The 22,525-nt window shown below is 22.8% G+C and overlaps 1 protein-coding gene across 1 annotated transcript in view; it reads right to left on the bottom strand.

The window, feature by feature from the left end:
* LOC112596337 (G-protein coupled receptor GRL101-like) overlaps positions 1–22,525 on the bottom strand; it is a 64,515-nt gene that overhangs the window by 14,727 nt on the left and 27,263 nt on the right. Inside the window, exons 4-10 of the mRNA XM_025341964.1 lie at positions 17,814–17,918; positions 14,110–14,226; positions 13,920–14,042; positions 7,243–7,341; positions 7,024–7,179; positions 5,942–6,085; positions 312–554 (exon numbers count right to left, since the gene is read on the bottom strand). Of these exons, the coding sequence (XP_025197749.1) occupies positions 312–554; positions 5,942–6,085; positions 7,024–7,179; positions 7,243–7,341; positions 13,920–14,042; positions 14,110–14,226; positions 17,814–17,918 (987 nt within the window). The remainder of the gene's footprint in view (positions 1–311; positions 555–5,941; positions 6,086–7,023; positions 7,180–7,242; positions 7,342–13,919; positions 14,043–14,109; positions 14,227–17,813; positions 17,919–22,525) is intronic.

The raw sequence follows: 22,525 nt of genomic DNA on the forward strand, positions 1-22,525 counted from the left end.
TTCACATCAAAAATCCCAATATTTTATAAGTTTATGTAAAACGTGAAATTGCTAATTAAGATAGACATTTCAGAAGATAACTTATATTTTAATTTAATTAGTTTTTATGTTTAACTAACTTTACTTTAACTATAGTTAAAAAAAAATCGAACTTACTTAACTTTGAATTACAAGCAATAATTAATAATAAGTTCATATAATAAATGTATTTATATTCCTATAAAATATATACTCATTACTCAAATATGTAAGGTGGTTGCAAACAGGTAAAGTATTTTATAATTTATAACTCTGTGCCCAGCATTGCTTACCACATCCAATTTCGTCACTCTTATCCCAACAGTCGGTACGGCCGTCGCAGCGATTCTCAAATTTTACACATTCACCACTAACACATCGGAACTGATCTTTATCACAAGATAACGAAACTTCGCAATCCATTTCATCATCACCATCTAAGCATTCTGCTTTAAAGTTACAACGATGTTTAAATGGCAACCATCTACCATCCTTACACTTAAAAAATTCATCATTTAAAAGCGAATTTGGCTTATCTGTAAAAAATTGATAAGTTATTTTTATTTTTCATCAATTTTATTTTGATAACGATAGACTTCAGAGACTTAAATATTTTAAATAATACAATTAAATTATAAAATGTATAAATTCAATACAACGTAAAAAATAAATACATTTTTCATACCAAAAAACAAACTTGTTACTTTACCTTTGTATTTTTTTTTTTTATATTTAGGCTTTACCCGTTTAAAACTTAAATAAATAAACATATACAAATATTATAAAAATTAAATACGTTCAATTTATAGATTTTTTTCGATAAATCATTACGATGGTCAATAAACAGAGGAAGGATAAATGGCTGATGTGTAGATTAAATGATTAAACGACTAACCTTTAGTAAATCAAAGTGGAAAAAAACATGAAAATAACTATCAATCCATATATGATATGTATTAATATTTTATTTTTATTTTATCTCTTGTTCAACGTACAACGCTAATATAGATTAATTGTCAATCAGTTTAATTTATTGTTTACAAACCAACCCCCAAAAATACATTGATAAATCGTGTTAAATAATTTATTGTGTCGATAGCAGTAGGTAACAAGTAACTAGTAAGTATATCAAAATAAAATCTTTCTCTTTAGATTTCTTTTCAAAGTATTTAAATATGCCTATTATATGCATGCAAAATAAATAAATATTCAATGATTTAATTTGTGATGTATACGTATGCTTAATATAGGTCGTGAAAACACCAAAATATAATAATAAATTTGATTAGATTATAATATTTTAGTATTGTTTATACAAGGATATTAACCGAGTATATTTTTAATTTATAAATTAATCTTTTTCAATAAATATCGTACATTGGATATACATTTACCAAGTATTTATAAATTAATAATACTCGGTATATAGGGCCTGTCTTACTATATAAAATATACACGGTACCTACAGTATGTGAATTTATTTAATGTAATAAAGGTATAATTTAAATTATTAAAATAAATTTTAAATATATTTCTTTATAATAAAAATATATTAAAATGCCTAATGATTTAGAACTAAGTATAAAGTAGCTATTAGTCTACTTGTGCATAACGTATACCATTATAACTACTACTCTAAGATTAAAATTCCTAATACTTACAATAAAAAACTTGGATAGTTATTGGAATATATTACTTTCTACTTAAGAACATCGTATGTATTGTATAATAATTAATTTATTTACCCTCGTTAAGAACAACAATGCTGTTGTGGTAGCACAATTTTTTGTATTACGTTAACTTATAATTTACAATAAATCATTTTGTCAGTGCTTTATAATATAATTTTTGAGAGTTAGGAATACAATACCGTTTTTTTTTTTTTAAAGATCATCAGTCATGTGCGGAAGCTTGATAATACAAACTTTTATTTAATATTAATCTATACTAAATACATTTTTTCGTTTTATTTATTTATTTATTTTTTTTGTGAGAAAGTGTAGGTATTCATTAATTTAAGCTAGTTCATTAAATTAAAAACATTTTTTTTTTTTTTGCATTAAAGCTAAGCTAAACACGGATTATCTTGAATTCGTGATATTATTAAACACAGGCAAGAAATTCAGTAGGTATTCTGTTTTATTGAGCTGAAAATTTTAGTAAACATGCCACCGATTAGTATCAGTTTTACTAGTGCAATAGCAACAACCAGAAAATAATTTCGATTCAACGCGATCACCCATTATAATTAATTCATTTTATAATGTAATACATTTTATTTACATACTAATTTTCGATTTTTTCGTTCCAGAAAATAATTTAATATTGAAATTTGAGACGGAATAGTATGAATTTAATCAAAGCTATAGTCACTCGACTTCTTATATTCAACATATATATTTTTGAATGTAGTTATATGTTTTAAAATGTTTGTATTTACTTAAATAAATATATAATTCCTAAGAGCATTACATTTTAAACCTAGCCTGAATTTAATTCAAATTAAATAAGAAATAGATATATTATGGTGACAATACTTAATTTTCATTCTAATTCATATCATAACCACAAGTAATCTGCAGTAATCGCTAATTATATGTATTCTTATAGCGTATTAGTTTTCAAAGTTTTTATAATGTATATTTAAATTATTATATTTGATCAATACATATATAAAAAAATACTGACGAATTATAGCGATATATATATTTACATGATATTATATAAGTTTTATGTAATTTTTTAATATAAATTATTATCAACATAATATTATTATGTTTAATTTTTATCACGAATCTATAGATTTGTATGATTAATGTAAAATAGTTTACAATTTTAAATATTTTAGAAAGAAAATAATATGCTGTTACTTAATTAATATAAAACATTAAAATATATATTATGTATATATTTTTTTTTTTTGAACAATTGTTTGTTTCTCAATTAATAAAAATCACTCATCGCCCTAGATGGTGTTTTAACGCGTCGTTTAACCACTCCAGGGCTATATTTAGTACAGCTATCTAATGACCAAAAATATTTATTACAAGGGACAAGTCATAACTAATAAGTTATTAGTCTTGACTAATATATCACTATAGAACTGAGATTTGCTAAAATCCGACTCAACGAAAGTGTCGTAACCACCGACTTAATAGTCAACGAATAAAAAAACTAACCCCAGACTCGTCCACTCGCTACATCTAATTCTGTGAAATCCAGACAAAAATCGACTCAATTAACACCCTTTCAATACGCCCGTACCTATAACTATCACATTAATCATAGATCAGACAAGATATAAAAATATTTTGTCTCTAATTTTAAAGTAAATTCTATAAAAATTCTTGTTAAAAAATATTTTCTTTTACCAAGTCGGCATTCTGATTGATGAACACTTTATCTGTAAATGCATTATTGTTAATATATATTTAAAATTTAAATTGACTTACATAGAACTTATAAATAAAATCGTGATAACAATAAGAATTAAAATTATTCAGAGTAACACAGCACTTTATTCAATTGGTCTTTATTTCCATTTAATACCTTTTTATTATTATTATTATTATTATCCTTTCTTCCTATATATTATAATGTATTATGTCTCACGATACTATATTAGTATATACATCTTGACTCTTTTTCTCCTGTTATAATACGCTAAATATTTAAATCACTGTATTGATCTATCAACAATGTAAAACAGCAAAGTACGACGTAAAATCAAAATTTCTTTCAAAATAATTATCATTTAAAATCTTTAATACAATTTAATTTACACAAAAAATAAAAGAAAATCAGATGATATACGTAATAAAAAAATCATTTTAAATAACTCGAACTATAATAAAAACTGTTTATGGGATAAGTATAATATAAAATTCTGAATGAAGCAAAAGTATACTTATTTTGAAATAAGACAGCATTCTTTTCAAAACATCACTTTTAAAATTTCTCTGAAGTTGTATTAAGAATTGAAAATATAACATTTTTTTCACAGAAATTCTTAATAATTTTTATGATTTAAAATATACACTGTTTATTTACTATAGTATTAAATAAAATTTTAAAATTCATAATTTTATATTTATTATCTCTGAATTTTTTTAAGGAGATGATCACAAATATTATAATATAATTATAAGCTTAAATTAGCTTAAAATGTATAAAATTTAGCTATTTAATATTTTTATAAACTTTTAAATTATGAATAAATGTATTAATAATTCAACAATTATTGCAGTATTAATAAAAGAAGTTATATAAAACCATTTTTAAATACTTTTTTTAAACATTTTTAATGAAAAATTAAAAACAATTTAAATTACTTTTCAAAAGAATTTACTAGTGCTCCCATTTCGGTATACCATTATCGATATTTAGTAGTTGCATTGAAATTACGAAATTATATAAAAAACCAATTATTTTCATGAAAGAATCTTACAAAAAACTTCCTTATTACAGACATGCAGTATATTTTTACATAATTTTTTATACTTTTTAGCAAATTAATAAAATAAAAACATTATTCTATTATAATGCATGGATAAATATGACGACGATTTTTAAGTTAATTTCTTCATTAAACTTTGTTTTTAGTGAAAATAAAAAGTATACTCTTATTTATATAATTTATGATAACATTTTATACTTTAATACAATACCTACTACAATGAATATTGATTTTTTTTTTTTTTAAGTCATATTAGGTTCATTAGGATAATAAAATAAATTTCAAGTTTAATATTAGGTTATAATAATTAAAACTTCGATGAGTTATAAGATTAATTCTTGAAGTATAGTCTTTCAATAAGAAGAAATAAAGTAATTTATTATAGTTCTTAAATTATTCTATACATTTAAATTATTTTAAATTTTTATTTATAAAGTATGCATATTTAAAATTATGCATCAATTAAATAAGCTAATGCACAATAAATAAGTATGTTAATAACTAATCTAAAATGAAAATCGTAAATATTGATGTATTATACGACCTGAGGCGAACTGGCCCAGGGTGCTGTATACCTAGTAGCACTCCAAGTCCCCATTCGTATTTATGATCTGGGCTACCAATTACCACTGTCGGCCCCTTTTTTAATTTAATTCTATTGTAATGTAAAACAGAAAGATAAATTATAATAGAAATCAACAATACTGTTGTTTTTAAATATATAATATTACATCGTATCACTCGTGTCTGAGTAATTAAAAAAATATAGGTAAAATAACTGCATAAAAGTAAAAATGTTATTGAATCACGGTTACAATAATATACTCTGTAGATAACCATGCATTAAATTTTGATATTATTATAGTTCTACTACCGTTAATTGCTATGATTGTAATCAATACAATTTTTGGTTTATTTATATTTTAATTAATAAAGTATTGATAAATAAATTAATAAATTGAGTTATGTGAGTGTATGTATAGAAGAAATTTTTTCTTATTCATAACATAATATATTATCTAAGTACTTACTTGTTATATCGGCTTTAAAACTTTATAATTTTAAGAATAATTGGGTATTTAATAAAATACACGTGTTCCTTTGAATGAGTTGAAATCAAAAATTTTTAAAAATGTACTTACTTTAAACTATCTACACTTATAAATAGTTACTATAATAACTATATTTTATCATATCTGCATTATACTCCCAAAAACTAACATGTTATTCTTAATTTTTTTTATATATTAACTTATCTGGACTCTTTTTCTAATTTAGGTAAGTTTGAAAAAAATTTACAAGCCCTTAATTACTATTCCGTCCGGGTCAAAAAATAGCCATTCTGTCCCTGTCCATGACACTTCCGGGCTCAAGAAAATCATTGCAAAAAAATAATTCATTACTATAATTACTATAATTATATTAGCAGCAGCTCTTTTAAGTTAAATATCATCAATCATCACTCACCGCAGCCGAATTCATCTGAAATGGAAAATCCATTAAAGCAGTCATTTTGACCGTCACAAATGTATTTTTGACGTATGCAACGCGAAGGATTTCCTTCAGGCATCCAACAACTGAGCGTTGATCCTGTTGTGCACACAATTACATCTGAAAATCAAATACAATAATTCAAACTTGTAATTTGTTTTAAAAATTATTATCAAATCTACAGTAAATAATAAAGACAATTTAACGCGGTATATTTTATAAGTAGACGTAACACTGTTTCATTAAATTATATTTTGTTATATCATTCTAAAATTAGAACGGTTACAGTGATGGCTTTACGAAGAATCCCCAACCATAATTCTACTGTTAACACCATCAGAATTTACGTTTAGCCTGCAGCTTTTTTAAATTAAAATATAATTAAATATAAGCTATAAACACTTAAAATATACGTATACTTTTTGATAATTTTTTGGAAAAATTAAAAAGGAAAATTAATAGATTAGACTCAAAACTTTGAACTTACAGCATACACGTATTGTCTATCTCGAATTCATACAAGAAATTTACTTCTAATTTTTTTTTTTCTTCAAATCTAAACTTTTTTTACTAAAATTGAAGAATTTAATCTTTAAATAAATCAAAGTAATAATATACTTATAAGTACACTAATAAAAAAACATTTCTATGATATTCATAGGCGTTAACTATTATATTGACGTTATGTGCTTATTTTCAACCCTTCGTGGAGATATCAAAAATTAAAACATAGACAATACTATTTGGTAATCTTCGATCGAATTGACCGATCAACAACAATATCTGTTGCACATAAAATTTCGTAACTGAATACACTATCTGAATAATAAAAAAATATACAATACACACGAGAATTACGACATGTTTACCTACAGGCTACAGTAGTCAATTCAACCTTTGCAAATTAAATTTAACATATATTACTTAAACTGTCTTCCACTTGTGTCAGTACTATTGTACATTACAATGAGATTTAATTAAGTATTTGATTAATCGATAACCATACTCAAATAAAACTTAACGAGCATTACATTTAAAAAAATAAGCAATGCGCATACCATCGATTTTATTATAGAACGCTGTACAATTAATCTCGTCAGCACAGTTTCCATCGATACTTAGTAAGCAATCGCATTGTCCATCACATACATTAGCGTCGTTTATACATCTTCCGTTTGGACACTGAAATTGATTTTCTGAACACGTTATGTTACCTATTTAGACAGGCTAATATATCAATACGTCTAAATATATATCAGATAAATTTGATTAATTACATAATAATTCGTCAGCATGATTATCAATACATTCTGGCCATCCGTCACACCAAAACGTTGAGTGCACCAAATTACTACCACCGCACTTAATAAAATCGCCTGAAATTCATAAAAATACATTAATGATATCACTCACAAACATCAACAATAATTTGTTTTAATTCATAGTATTTGTAAAAATCTAAAGGACAAAAATATCTCATAATAATATAATATTATACTGTTGTCGCCCAATATGGAATATTATACATAAAGTTACACGACCACGTAAGTAATATCAAAATCTTAGAAAAATATATTTATATACATCACATTTTATAGTCACTCTCTCATATTATTAAAGCTAAAGCATTAAATCAATAAAACGATTTTTATATACACTAAATATTTTTTATTATATGGTCTAATCAGAAGAAACCATTATATTTTGTTAAATACATTAAAAAAATTAATTGGTTGGCTTTCAATAGAACCTTTAAACTACAAAATTAAGGAAAAACAATAACAATCAAATTAATTTTATTATGAATTGTATTCATTATACTATGTTAAAATTACTGTGAATATAAAACTTTAAAATAATAAACTTTAAGAGTAATATGAAAGTAATAATTTAATAAAACTAAATAACGAGTCGCTCAATTATATTCATATCACAATTTCAAGTGAAAATAATTTATAAGACAAATTGTATACATGATAATTATTATAAAAATATTTAATATTATTAATCAATTATTAAATTATAAGTTAAACTAAAGATTAGTATGAATAGGTTTGTGGTAGGTATAATAGATTAAAATTTATTTAAATATTAATTTTTGTTAAAATATCCAATTTTTCCAAAATTATGATTATGAATTTATCTTATTAAACTAAAAAAATGTATTAACATAAATCGAAAAGCAGTTCTAGTATTCTCAAATGACTATAATAAAAAGCACCAAAAATCCATATAATAATATACGTATATTTATCAAGTACTAATCTAAACATTAATAATAAATTAAAATTGCTAAGGTAATTCATTTTTTCCCTGATTAATTGAAAAGCACTAAGAAATAAAAATGATAACTCCTCAAAGTAAAAACTAAATCCGATTTTTCTACTATACACTACTCTCAATATTTAAAATAAAAGTACTTCAGTCTAAAGACACAAAAACACATATGATTGTAAATTTTTTACATTCAACGCACTACTCAGAATTTAAAATAATATTGTTAATTGTTACTAAATATAATAACATCATTAAATATTTATTTTTATAAAATCGAGTTGTTTAAAATCCTACCTTGTTTTTTTCGTAAGATTTAGAGTTTCTAATTTGTTAAAATATTTATTTCTTGTTTTCAACAACAAGATATATCCATAGTCGTATCCAGACTTCCTGAGTTGAATGGCAAGATTAATTGTCACACATCAAACCCACGCGTAGTTTCACCCATCACACACTCCGACCATTAACCAATTGCATTTGTAATACCAATTTTATAAAGGGAAAAAATTATTTTTTCTTTTGAGCTTTTAAGTTTGTGAAAAAACTCGTGAAAATTGTATCCATAGATAAATTGCTTATACTTGATATACTACATTATTTACTCAAAGCGTCAAAAACATTGTGGGATAAATGTTGTCATATAACTATGTAAGATGATAATGGTGTATTATTAGAAATTTGCATACAAAAACAACTTTTAACACCTTATAACTCAAAAAAAAAAAAAAAAAACTAAAAGTAGTTATAAACAAACCAATAATGTGGTAGTAAAATCAATGTAAGTATTACATGCTTTTTTACAGGATCAACAGAATCTAAAATAATTATTAATAAACACTGTCTTTTAAAAATGATTTAGAAAAAATGTAATTTAATATTAAATTACACATAAATATTAATACTTATTAAAAAGTTATATTATTTGTATTATTATGAACATTCATCTATATTAAGAAATTTTAAATTTATAAAAATATCAATAACTTATCAATATAAAAAAAAACGCACTATTGTTACCAACAGGGTTATTTTAATGTTGTGTGAAATTACTTGTTAGTGAAGGTAGGTCATGAAAATACTAAAAACTACCTATACAAAGATTGATATAAATAACTTTCTCGTGATTCTATAATACCACGATAATGTATGATGTATAAAAATAACTAGCTCCTAAAAATAAATATTTTGAAAATTAATTAAACAATTTAAGGAAAAATTAATTTTGATGAAAAACTTAATATTCTATTTATGTTTTATTAATTCATACCAAACTATTCATACAACAAACTAAATTATTAAACTTCAGTTCACCTTTTTTTTTTCCGTTACTTCAACATTATTATTACATACTTATTTATTTGATACTACATTTATATCATAACGTGTTACATAGCTACCGTATTATTTGACTATGTAATATTAGCTTATATATTTTGTTTACAATGATAAGGAAAAAAAATTAATTCAAATATAATTGAAGCTGAAATCATTTCCAGTAGTGCTAACACCCAGAGGCAAAGTTTTTCTCTCAAATTTCACTGTTAACATATATTTATTTCACAGAGTTCAACTATCACAAGTTCTCGGTTAAAATGTGTTACATCTAGTACAATAATAAACAAAGCTCGGGGCCGAAACTATAAGTGGTGGAAGTTAGAGTATTGTTTCACTCTGTTCGAATTGGTGATTATACGTGACCAGGTCTGTATGCGTAGTTTAAAAGTAAGCAGAGAAATACGTTTTTAAAGTAAATTTAATATGTTTAATCCTAACACGAAAATAGCTTAATATACAGAAGAATATCAAACTATTTCCACTTGTTTCATCCTCCATCAAAAGTAATACTACTGCACAAAATTACGTATTAGTAATAAAAAAAAACCATTGAAAATGCGAAATTGGAAACATTTTCTCAAGTAGTCTATTAGAAAACTAATTAACATAAAATAATTTATTTTTTAATATAATTTAGTAAAACAAATTTATTATTATTTTAAAGTATTGTATAGTTTAGGTTTGTAATATTATCATTTATCATATATAATAACAAAATTGATAACTATTATATAAGTATAATATAATAATTCAACAAAATATTGTTTAGTACTTTCCTATTATTGCAACTACGAATTATTCTATACTATAATATATTATTTGTATAAATATTATTGCAATAAAAAATCAAAATTATTCTAGTAAGTAATAAAATAAAATATAGCTAGTTATAGATACTATTAGGTATTTATATTGTTTTTAATTGTGCTAGAGTTAAATATTTTCTAGTGGAATTTTATCTAGGGATAACTTTTACCTTAATACTAGATATATTTTATCAGAAGAAGTACATTATATTTAACTAGGTATAGCAACAAAATTTCCCATTTTGATTACTAGAAAATTATTTATTTATATTGTTTTTATGTTAAAAATGTTTAACTTATATAAAAATAAAATTCTAACATTGATACATTAAAAATTTTGAATTAAAACCATAACTGTTAAACTGAAACAAATAAAAAAAAAAAATGTTTATTTAAACTGTTACTATCCTTCTTAAATATACATATTTTTTAGTTGAAATCGTCAATTATTTATTAAATTTAATAACAAAATATACCAATCATTTTTAAAACACTTTAGTTAATCTCAACAAATACATTGTTAACGTTTTAGAAATCTTATTGTTTATGTACTTTATAAATATTTATTAAAGTGTTCATACAAATTTATAACTGAATATCTTATTACTACTGGTACACTTACTGACTATAAATAGATTTATTTTAATGTAGTTGTTTAATAATTAAATTTATAATCGATGAAACAACGAGTTTATAAATAACGATTCCAATTTCCAGGTACAGAATTTGGAAAATCATATAAATATATTACGATGAAATATTTAGGTATTAATAAATAATTTTAAAAATAACATTGTTTCTGTTTTCACTATAATAAATAAATAATAATAAAAATTAATCAAGAACATTAATTTAATGTAGTGTGTATTGTGTACTGTATATTATCAGTAAAAATTTTCATAAAAAAAGTCATTGAAAAAAAACAAATGGAATTATTGGATGTATTAAATTCAAATTCAATAATTTATAATTATATAAGTACAAAGAACGATTCTAAGTGGATATCGCAGTAAAAATTTCTAAATATATTCCGTGATTCGTGTTTTTCTGTTGGTAATATAGTTTAAGTTACACTAGTATTTTTAAAATATCATTGTAGATACTAACCTAGTTAATAATAATGAATATTTTGAAAATAATTTTAAGTTTCAACGAATAATATTTTTTAAATTAAAATAAAATAACTGAAATAATTATTTTTTTTTCATACATCTATCAAATTAAATCTATCAAAATTTTTCATATATTTTTGAAATTTCTATAAGACTTACAGACTAAAGTCTAAGTTTAACTTACAGAAGCCTTGTATATTAAATTTTCAAGTTTTCTGACCAAGCAAAACTATTATATCAATATTTATAGAAAAAAAGTAAAAAATAAAAAATATGTTTGTAAACAGTCGATAAAAAAAAAAATGTTTAAAAAATAATATCATTTATAGAAAATGCATTTTGGTTATTTATTTATGTATTTTTATTTTTTTTTTTTTTTTTTGATTTGGTACACAGAATAACAAAATTGATTTTATTAAAAGCTAAAGTTGAAATATTTCAATTTTTCGTGGTTTTTTAGATTTTTCCTAATTACTTGATAAAGTGTAGAAAAATTTTTTTTTAAATTTTAACCACCTCTTCTCAGGTACCAACTAGATTTAATTTATTATCAGTAACTATTCTCAAAGTTGAAAAAAATTACGATGATAGACAAACAAACAATAATAACTTGTTAGCTTTACACGCATTGTATAACTTGTATGCTTCTGATCAACCAACCTCCGCCAACACCATTGTGGCATACTATGCAGATGACAAACTTATCATATCTTTAAATGAAAACCCTATTGTTGGATCGCTTAATCTACAAAATCACCTTTCCCTTATGGAAACTTGATATAAAAATTGAAGTTTTAAGGTAAATCAAACCAAATCTAATCACACAACTTTTACCCTTAAGCTAGGTCACTGTCCTCCAGTCACTCTCTATAACACTCAAATTCCAACTACCCCAACTGTCAAAAATCTTGGCCTAACCCTTGACCGTAGACTAACATGGGCCCAACATACACGCGTGTTAAAAGACTTCAACTAAATCTGCGACTTCGAATGCTTAAATCTTTACTAGTCAATAACAAACACGCCAACCTTAATATAAAACTACTAATGTATAAATCCCTCATCAAACCCATTTAGACCTATGGTCTCCAACTCTGGGGAAATCCAAAAAAATCAAATACCAATCGTATTCAAGCCTTTCAGAATATTGCGCTAAGAAAATTAACAAACTCGAAAGAAACGAAATGTTTCTAATCATACCCTTCACACGGACCTAAAAATCAAAACAGTAAAAAAAGAAGCAGTCACCTATTATAAAAGATTCTATAGATAATAATCGGCTTGCAACTCATCCCAATCCTCTAATTAAAGTGCTTTTAGCAAATGTTATTCTAGGTAATCCTCCAAGGCGTTTAAAACGCAACTGGTGTAGAGATATGCTAACTTAATATTATACTATAAAAAAAAAAAAACAAATAAATAAATAAATTCATATATATATATATAAATTAATGTATAACCTCAATTTTTAAGTGCCATCACTGGGTGGCTGCTTTTATCAAGCCTATTCATGTATTATATTATCTTAGCTAATACTCTTATTGTACCCATGAGGTACAGATTGTGTATACTCGTATAATAACAACAAAAAAAAAGCTACACGCATATTACTCCAAAATATATTATTCACAAGCATGCACGATACTACAACTGTGAATTACTATCTCTTTACAAACGCTTTCATTTTACTGTTCATATTACTACTTATAGCTATTACTATAATTACTAGTTTCATATCTAACAAAAGATAATGGCGTCTCGTGCCTCTAGGTGTGCAAAGTATGCGCACACCATATAAATTAATACAAATAAAATAGTAAAAATGTATTTTCAATTGAATACACATTTTTATATAATTCAAGTTTAACTATAATAATTTACTGTATAATATTGTATTATAATTTAAAAAAAAAATTATGTTCATTTATACTCGTATTATACCCAAAAATATTACTCCAACAATTTATTTTTGTTATGTAAGAAATATACATCATTTGGTTTGCAGCTCAGTCAGAACACCATTTGTCTGTGTAAATTTGCTAGGCCATTGAGTGGGGAGTTAACAAAAATAAATGGAACCGCTAAATACCACGGTAGCCACAACGTTCCATATCGGTTATTATTTTATAGGGAAAAGACTTGAACTCGTATATAAAAATGTTTAATTATTTTTTTTTTAATTAATACAATTATCGTACTATAATAATATTATATACATAAAGTCTTAATTTTTTTCTCTAATAAGCTTTTGCAAGAATTGCACATCACTTACTTTGAACACCACGAGCCGTCATTGACATAAGATAATAAAATTATAAACAATTTTAATCTAATACAATTATCTATATTATCTACCATAATTTATACTAAAAACTTGTTTTAAAAATTTTAATTTTTTTTTTAAATTCATATTTTTTAACTTACTTGTTTTACAATTTTCTTCATCGGAACCATCTACACAATTAACTTCACCATCACATAGATATCCAGGACGAATACATTCCGAATTTTTACACTTAAATTCTCCATGCCAGCATTCTCTATGCTCTATTCAAAAATATTGTCATAAATCTACTTATTTTTAAAGAATTAATAAGTTTTATTTAAAACCTACTGCATTGAAGTTCATCCGATCCATCACCACAATCGTCTTTGAAATCACATGTTTTATCAGTGGGTATACAAAAATAATTTGCGCATTTAAAATGTGTAGTTGGACAAACGTGTGTTTCTATAAATAAATAAAAATAACATGTGTTTGAGTAATATACACTTTTGTAGTTTAATTTTTTTTTTGTACATTTTCAATTTTTACCAAAACCCAATTAATCCATCATTTGTTCAATTAAAAATATATACGATATATAATTTTATATTCTTATTGGGTATTTATTACATTTTCAATAAATTTGAACCAGATATTAAATAAATTTAACTATTAATTTTTGTATTTCGTTAGTGAAAAATTATATTTGTATATCAATTATTGCATACGCAACACCAACATCATTTAAATAAATTTAAAGTAAGCTTCAGCATAGATGGCTTATATGAAAACTATGTAGTTTGTAAACTTCATAAATTTAATATAAGTAAGTTTTGTTATCTATTATGTTTCTTAATTTTCGATCATTTAAACAAATCAATAATTAAAAATCAAATGATTTAATATTTTTTTTATTATTATTATTTTTATTATAATTATTATTATTTATATAAATAACACTAGCATCTAAGGACATGAGTATAAATTATTCTTATATTTTATTTACATATTTACACATTTAACTTAATTTAAGTTGAATAATTTAGATTCTTTTAGTTGGTAATAATTATGTTATTTATTTAATGTGGGTCCAATTGTAATGCTTTCAGTGGTTGACTATGCCGGTAAGATATCGGGACTTTTTCGTTGGGTCACAAATTCGCAACTGGTATTAGGCAGCGAACTCTTCATATAAATAAAAGAAACATTTTTAATTATTACTATAGAGGAATTATAACGAATAATTTGATGTTGAAAGCATGATTGACATTTTTCTAAATATAAGTGATTTATTAAATAAAAAATTAAGTATTTTTAATTTATTTTAATATTATATTCTGTTTTTATTAAATATAAAATATTATTTATTTGTTTAGTTATTTTAGTTACTGATATAGTTATTTTATTTATAAATTACTAATTTAAGAGCAAAATGTTCTATAAAACTTCAATTTAAGCATGCATTTTAGCTTAATACAATTTCTAAATGTGTATCTAGAGGACTAAACAATTTTAAGGACCAGTCAATTATTTTTATAATTTGTTACTGATTCTCTCATCTACAGTGAGTTTATGATAAATGATGTTTATTTCTAGTGTCTTTATATTTTTAGCATTTTGTTAAGATATTCTTAATAGTACAATCCAATTCACATAAATTACATATATTTTTATTACTAGATTTAATAATATAATATTTAATGTAAACTACTTTATTTCACTCTAATTACATAAAATTACAAACGTCTCCAGAATTCAGGAATAAATGTACCTAATACCTATATCATAAAACCAAATTGGTTCATCAGTAATTTTCTGTGATAGCACAACCTAATTTAAACTAACAATCAAGTAAAACACATAAATAAATTACAAACATTTTCATCAAAACTAGGTCCAATAAACCGTGCAATTAAAAAAATTGATTTTATTTAAATTATAATGTAAAACAATAATTTAATATGCAACATTCTTTTATAACTTTTTTTTTACGTTTGTAATGAGTTAATACAACTTTTATGAAAATAGTTATAGCTATAGTAAATACAAAAAACCTACTATATTGTCTATATCTTTCTATGTGCCAACAACAGCAACATTTTTTAAATTTATTTTTAGGATAAGTTAGGTTATTATTATTTTTGTTTTTTCAGTCATTGCACAAATGCATCTGTATTATAATTCAGATGAGTTTTCATTAAGGTAGATGAATCTTTAACAATTTGTTTCATATTTTTATATTATGTACAAAAATACTTCAACAACTTTATCATAAATAATATTAGTATGCACAGCACTGTACAAATCACTATCTTGGAGATTAACAAAATAATTTGGTAGACCAACTTTAACATCGTAATTATAATGATTAAAATATAGATACATAATATGCATAAAAAAATAAGAACAAATAAATAAGATAAATATAATATTATACAAGCATATTATGATCGATTGATTTCCGAACGTTTTGATCTGTAAAACATAATTATAAGTTTGTAGTGAATGCACTATAGGTTGATTATTAGAATTAATTCACTGTTTTAAGACATATATAAATATTCTAATTTATCGTTATAGAATATGGAAATGGTAAGCCATCTCGACAATAAAAATCCAATAAGATAAATCTTAGCTTATATCCTAAGTAAACGATTTTTTTTTAACTAATTTTTTCATGAAGTGAAACACACTTTATGTTAATTACGTTATATATTTATTTTGGATAGTAAAAATTCTCCGAAAATTACTTACACGGCTTTAACAGTTCTGCATATATGTGTTATTTTTTTTTTAATTCTCAGTAATTTAATAAAACAACTAAAAAAATTTTGGAAAATTTATCACAACTTATTCAGTAAATAAACCTAGCCAATTTTAAAAATATTTTTAACTTATTTAAGAGAAATAAAAGTGGTACAAAATGTTCACAAAGTATTATTTCGCTAATAATCAAGTTATATTAAAATTTATTTACTGTAATTAAAAATAAATAAATTGTTTTAATTATTTTGTGTATTATTTATAAATAATATTTAAAAAGCTTAAGTATATATTTATATCATTTTCAGATTTTAATTTGACAATTTAGTATTGTATAATCTGCGTGTAAGATTAAAAAAAAAAGATTAAGATTAACAAACATATAAAATGGGAAAATATGTATTAAAACTATAAAAATAACTTCTGAAAGAATATTTTTTGAAGCCTTAAAAACAACCAATTATTCCAATAACACGGTAACAATCAATTAAATCACGAATACCATTAATCAATAAAATCAAATACATTTTATAAATAACAATAACTTCCTATCATTAACTAAAATCTATGATAAAATATGTGTATAAACTTGATACAATAAAAAATATAATACTATAATCATTAAAATCTTCATAAAATCATAAAAAATTAAAAAATTAAATTAATTATAAATTATATGTTTATACTCTATATGTATATATTTAAACGGGTATAAAATAACTGCAATAAATTGTATGGTAATGTCTTAATATTGAGTTTATATTACATTGGTAGTTATTTTTTTTTTTAAGTACAAAAATCTATGTATTTCTAATGTAACTTATATAAAAGCTGACTTTGACTTTCAAATTCATAAGAACACAAATAACTATAAGTTGATGCATGAACTTTTTTATGGATTGACCATATTTTAATTATTTTGTATAAATTGAGTTGATCTAAATTATTGAAAATTATTGAATTTACACAGTAATTAAGTGACTAAACTATATAAAAACGCATACAAAATACTTCAATAATGAGGTTTAATTTATTTGAAAAGCATTTTTTTTTTTTTTTTTTTTTAACAATTTTCTGGTATTATTTTGTTCATAAATTCAATTATTAAACACAACAACAATAATAATAATGGTAATAGTTAATAGAGTAAATATTTAAAACTTTATAAACAATTATTAATAAATATATTCCATTAACCAGATTTACTTAAAATAAACCTTAAAAATATCACTTAATGTATATTCACGTTTAATAAACTTTAAACAAAAATTACAATAAAATAGACTTACTGCAATTAATTTCATCTTCTCCTTCATCACAATCAGCAATTTTATCACATCGTTTCACCAGTTCAATACATTTGTTCATACATCGGAACTCATTTTGTAGACAACCTGCAAATAATTAATTCATGTAATCAATCATTTTAAACAAAAAACATATCAAAATGAAAACAATTTTGTCATACGATTTATAAGTAGATATTAAGGTATACATTAGTAAGTATAATTTTTTTTTTTTCATATACCGTAAGCAAAATATATACTAAACATATGATACATATTCGGAGTAATAAATGACACTCTATTTTATTTTTTTCTACCATTAGCGTGGGTTCTACTTTTTAAATTGTAAAATAATCTTTACATTAGCATTACATCTATAAAATTGTTTAAAACTATTACTTATTTAACCATTCCATTGTTATATTGATAACAATATAGTAATATAATAGTTATATGAAAATATTAATCATGGTCTTTTAATTTGAATTCATAAAAATAAAATAATTATTCGCTTGTGTACTTATATATTAATACTATAAAAAGTCGTTTTATATAGAGATAGATCAACAGTTAGAAAGTTAATCTTGTAATTTTCTTTAACTTTTAGAAAACTAAAAATGTTTTAATTTTATACTTTATTCTCAAATATAGTAGGTACTTAGAAACTTATATTGATTAACACCATATAATTAAAAAACAAAATATCATTGTTATAAGTACACGTACTAAGTACTTCAAATATTAAAACCCACTAAAATATTCTGATAACTGGTTATTTCAAAAGAAAAACCATAAAATCACTAATAATTGTTAACCCCTTCGGTTTTTAACAAGCTATTAGCATAGTAATCTCTGAAAATATGTCTTATTTAGTTGTATTATAGATATTTTAATAAAATACAATAGTATTGTTACTCATTATTTATTAATTTATATGATTCCCTCATTATTAAAAAATTTCTTTCAATAATTTCATAAAAAAAAAAAACATCAAATGTATGGTTTATAACGATTGTATTTTAAATTATTTTTTTCTTTTAACTTACCTAAAAAAAAAAAAAATCATAAAGACTTAAAATATATTATGAATTTTCTTTTTGAAAAATGAATATGTCAAAGAAACGCGTCTATAATAAAAATTATAAGAAAACAGATCTCGCGCGAATAAAAATAAAAGTATGATTATGACTATGACACACTTCTCTCACCTTGGTAAAAAAAAAAACAAACTAATATTGTATTATTATCATAATTTTAAAACAATGATATAACATCGAATTCAAAAAATAATTTTTTATAAATCTTGAATATAAAGTACCTATACCTATAGAATGTATTCTATATATACCTGTACTTTTATACGAAGTTTTTAGTATTATATAAGCTTAAAAGTAAAAATTTTTAAATATTTATTGAATTTGATATTTAAGAACGACAAACTGTGATTCAAAGCTATAAATTCTATTAAAATCAACAGTTAAAAAAATCAATCAAAAATGAATTCAATTAAAAACTAAAATCGGACATTTTACTTAGATTTTAACAGTATTTTTTATTATAAATAGTAATTTTTATACACTTAAAGAATTTACTTAAAAAACAAATAATTTCCAACCCACTTAATTTTAATTCAACAGATAAGTTATGTGAGTTTATGAAAGTTTTAGTACCGAATAGTGCCTAAATAAAAATAAAATATAAAACATTATTTGCTTCACTAAAATTCAAAAATTATCAAGAAATTTAAAACTTACAAACAATGAACTTTTTAAATTATCAAAAATGTTTATAGGTTAAATCTAAAAATGGTTGATATTTGGATATTTAAATAATAAAAATACAGTCTAATTCACTTATAACGATCTTCAAGGGACCCAGAGAATACGATCGTTATAACCGAACTTCGTTATATTCACATAATAAAAAGTAACTACACATAAAATATAAAACCAACCAAATACATTGTTTGGAATCGTTTTACCTAGAATATAATACAATATCGTAATAAGCGAATTCGACTGTACTTGGATTTGAATATATTTTTAAAATTATACTTAAACTAATAAATGAAACTAATCCGCACCTCTGCAAAAGATAACTTATAAATTATAATAATTACTGAACATAAATTATTATAAAAGTATAGAAATATCTATTATCAAGCTTCTAAGGATCCTAAGCTATATATATATTATATATATTGGAGAATCAATAAAAATTAATTTTTAATATTCATTACCCATCACAGCGAATAGTCACTAATATATATATTTTATATTTGGTTAAAATCACTCAAATGACTACACAATAAATAAGTATAGTCAAAGGCCGTATCTGAAGGGAGATCCAAGAAGTTTGGTCCCTACCCTACTGACATTCCTTAAATAATTTACAAATGTTTAATATATTTAATTTTAATACCAATATAAATATTTCAGTTATAAATGACTAAAACTTCAATTTATTAAATTGACTAAAGACTGTTTTGTACCATATGAAAATATTATTTTAATGTCTGTAATAATAGATTGTTATTGATCGACAACAACCGCTATCGATGCCAGTCGACGCATGGACGGTCTACAATGATTAACACGATTCACAACAATATTGTGTTAGTAAATAAAAAATATTATAATAATACACAGTCATCTGCCAGACTGACAAACACGTTAAATTATTTTATTAAATATTGCGTAAGCCGTAAGGTAACAAGATGTCAAAGTAATTTTATTTATTTGATCAAATATTTTAATAAAATTAGATAAATTTTTTTTATCTATATATTATTCAGGTTTTGAACACCTCCCTAAAAAACAATTTCTATGTACAGACTTGAGTGTAATTTATATTAAAAAAATTTAATACAGAATAAATCAACTGACGTTATTCAATTATTCATGGGCATGCGCACAAGATTAGCAGATTAGCTAGTATAAAATAAAATTATTAATAATGAAAAATAAAAATATTCTTTTCTAGATTGGAACCTGTCATTTATCAATCGCATATTTTGTAAATAATTAATGTTGACATCAATATTGTATTAAATAAAAAGGAATTAATGGTTAAAAAACTTTAAAAATATTTTTTTTAATATTAACAGTCCTATAGCTATTGTCATGTAAAAAAAATATATAATAAAATTTATCTAAATGTAATTGTATAATAATAAAAAACAATATTTTGACTTATTTAAGGCATTTATTAAGGCTCTTGTTATTATATAAAGTACAATGCTAAAGTAACACTCAGGCAACTAATGCCTGAACTAAATAAATATAACTATTATATGTTTACTTATAATATAATAATAATAATATTATTATAAATACATAACTGAATAAAAAGTTTAATGTAAGTCGGAATTACCATTACTCGAATCTTAATCCAAAAAAAAAAGTTTGGGTTTTCTATATTCATTTGAAATTGTAATAATGTTAAATATTTTATTTAAATAATAATAAAAAAAATAAAATCAATTTGGTTTAAAACTAATGTTATATAATAATTTAAATATTCCCAATTTCCCACTATTTTTTTTAGTTTTTCACATTTTTAAAAATAAAACACTGGAAATTTCCTATTTTTATCCAATTAAATAATGTTTCCTACTAAAAACATTCCTCAATGTTGAAGATTTAAGTAATTTTTTAACTACTCACTCCGCTCAGAATCTAACATATAAAATAATAATAAAAATTATAATGAGTATCTATTAAAAATCTAAAATCTAAATATTATAATACTGTAATAAATAACAATCAATACGCTATTAATTATTATTTATTATATTATTTTATTTGTGTGTCTTAGTTAATTGGCTCATTAAAACAAATATTACTAACTACTATTAAAGAATGCATTAATAAAAGTGTTATCAAATTCTAAATCATATAAACTTAAACCTACATATGAAACACGCTGGATTAAATAACATAATCCAATTCTTCAATTTCTTGAATTATACGATATTATTTGAAATTTCTTGGATGAACTTAAAAATTTTAATTAGGAAACTACGCTAACTACTAGTAAAGCTAATAATTTACTATGTTTGAATTCGAATTTTTAGTTAAACTTCAAGTTTTAACAGAACTATTTTCAAATACTTTGCATCTTTTCAAGCAACTGCAAGCTCAAAATTTGTAATATTTTCAGTTATTGAAAACAGTTAAAACTATTGTACTATTGTAGAAGAATTTTAAAATAAAAGAAAGAACTAAATCAAAAGTTTAAATTAAATTTATACCAATTAATTAACATTAGATAATATGCATAAGATAAAAGTTTAAAAAACTTTGAACGTTTTCAAAACAAATTAATCATAAAAATATATTGACCACCGACTCAAAATAATATTTTTTTAACCTTATTCTTTCCATTTTTGGATTATTTAATATCGGAAATTAAAATTAAATACGTTTTTTTATTTGAGCAACCTCTGATAAAATTTCCTGGATCCACGCCTAATATTTTATATAGTGTTATGTGATAAATTCCACCATAAAATGTCAGATATTAATGACGATTATAGTAATTACATAGTTAATTCCTGCACCATGAATATTAAGTGTTTAATCAGATTGGTAGTTTAAGTTCTAAAAAAAAATGAATTTGGTTCAATAGAAAAATTTTAACTTTATAACATTGAATTTTAGAAAACAAAGTTTATGACGAATACGCCTTAGTCGTTTCTATGACGTAAATCCTAA

The sequence above is a fragment of the Melanaphis sacchari genome, unplaced genomic scaffold (assembly GCF_002803265.2).
Source record: "Melanaphis sacchari strain LSU unplaced genomic scaffold, SCAv2.0 Contig31_pilon_pilon, whole genome shotgun sequence".
Classification (NCBI taxonomy): domain Eukaryota; kingdom Metazoa; phylum Arthropoda; class Insecta; order Hemiptera; family Aphididae; genus Melanaphis; species Melanaphis sacchari.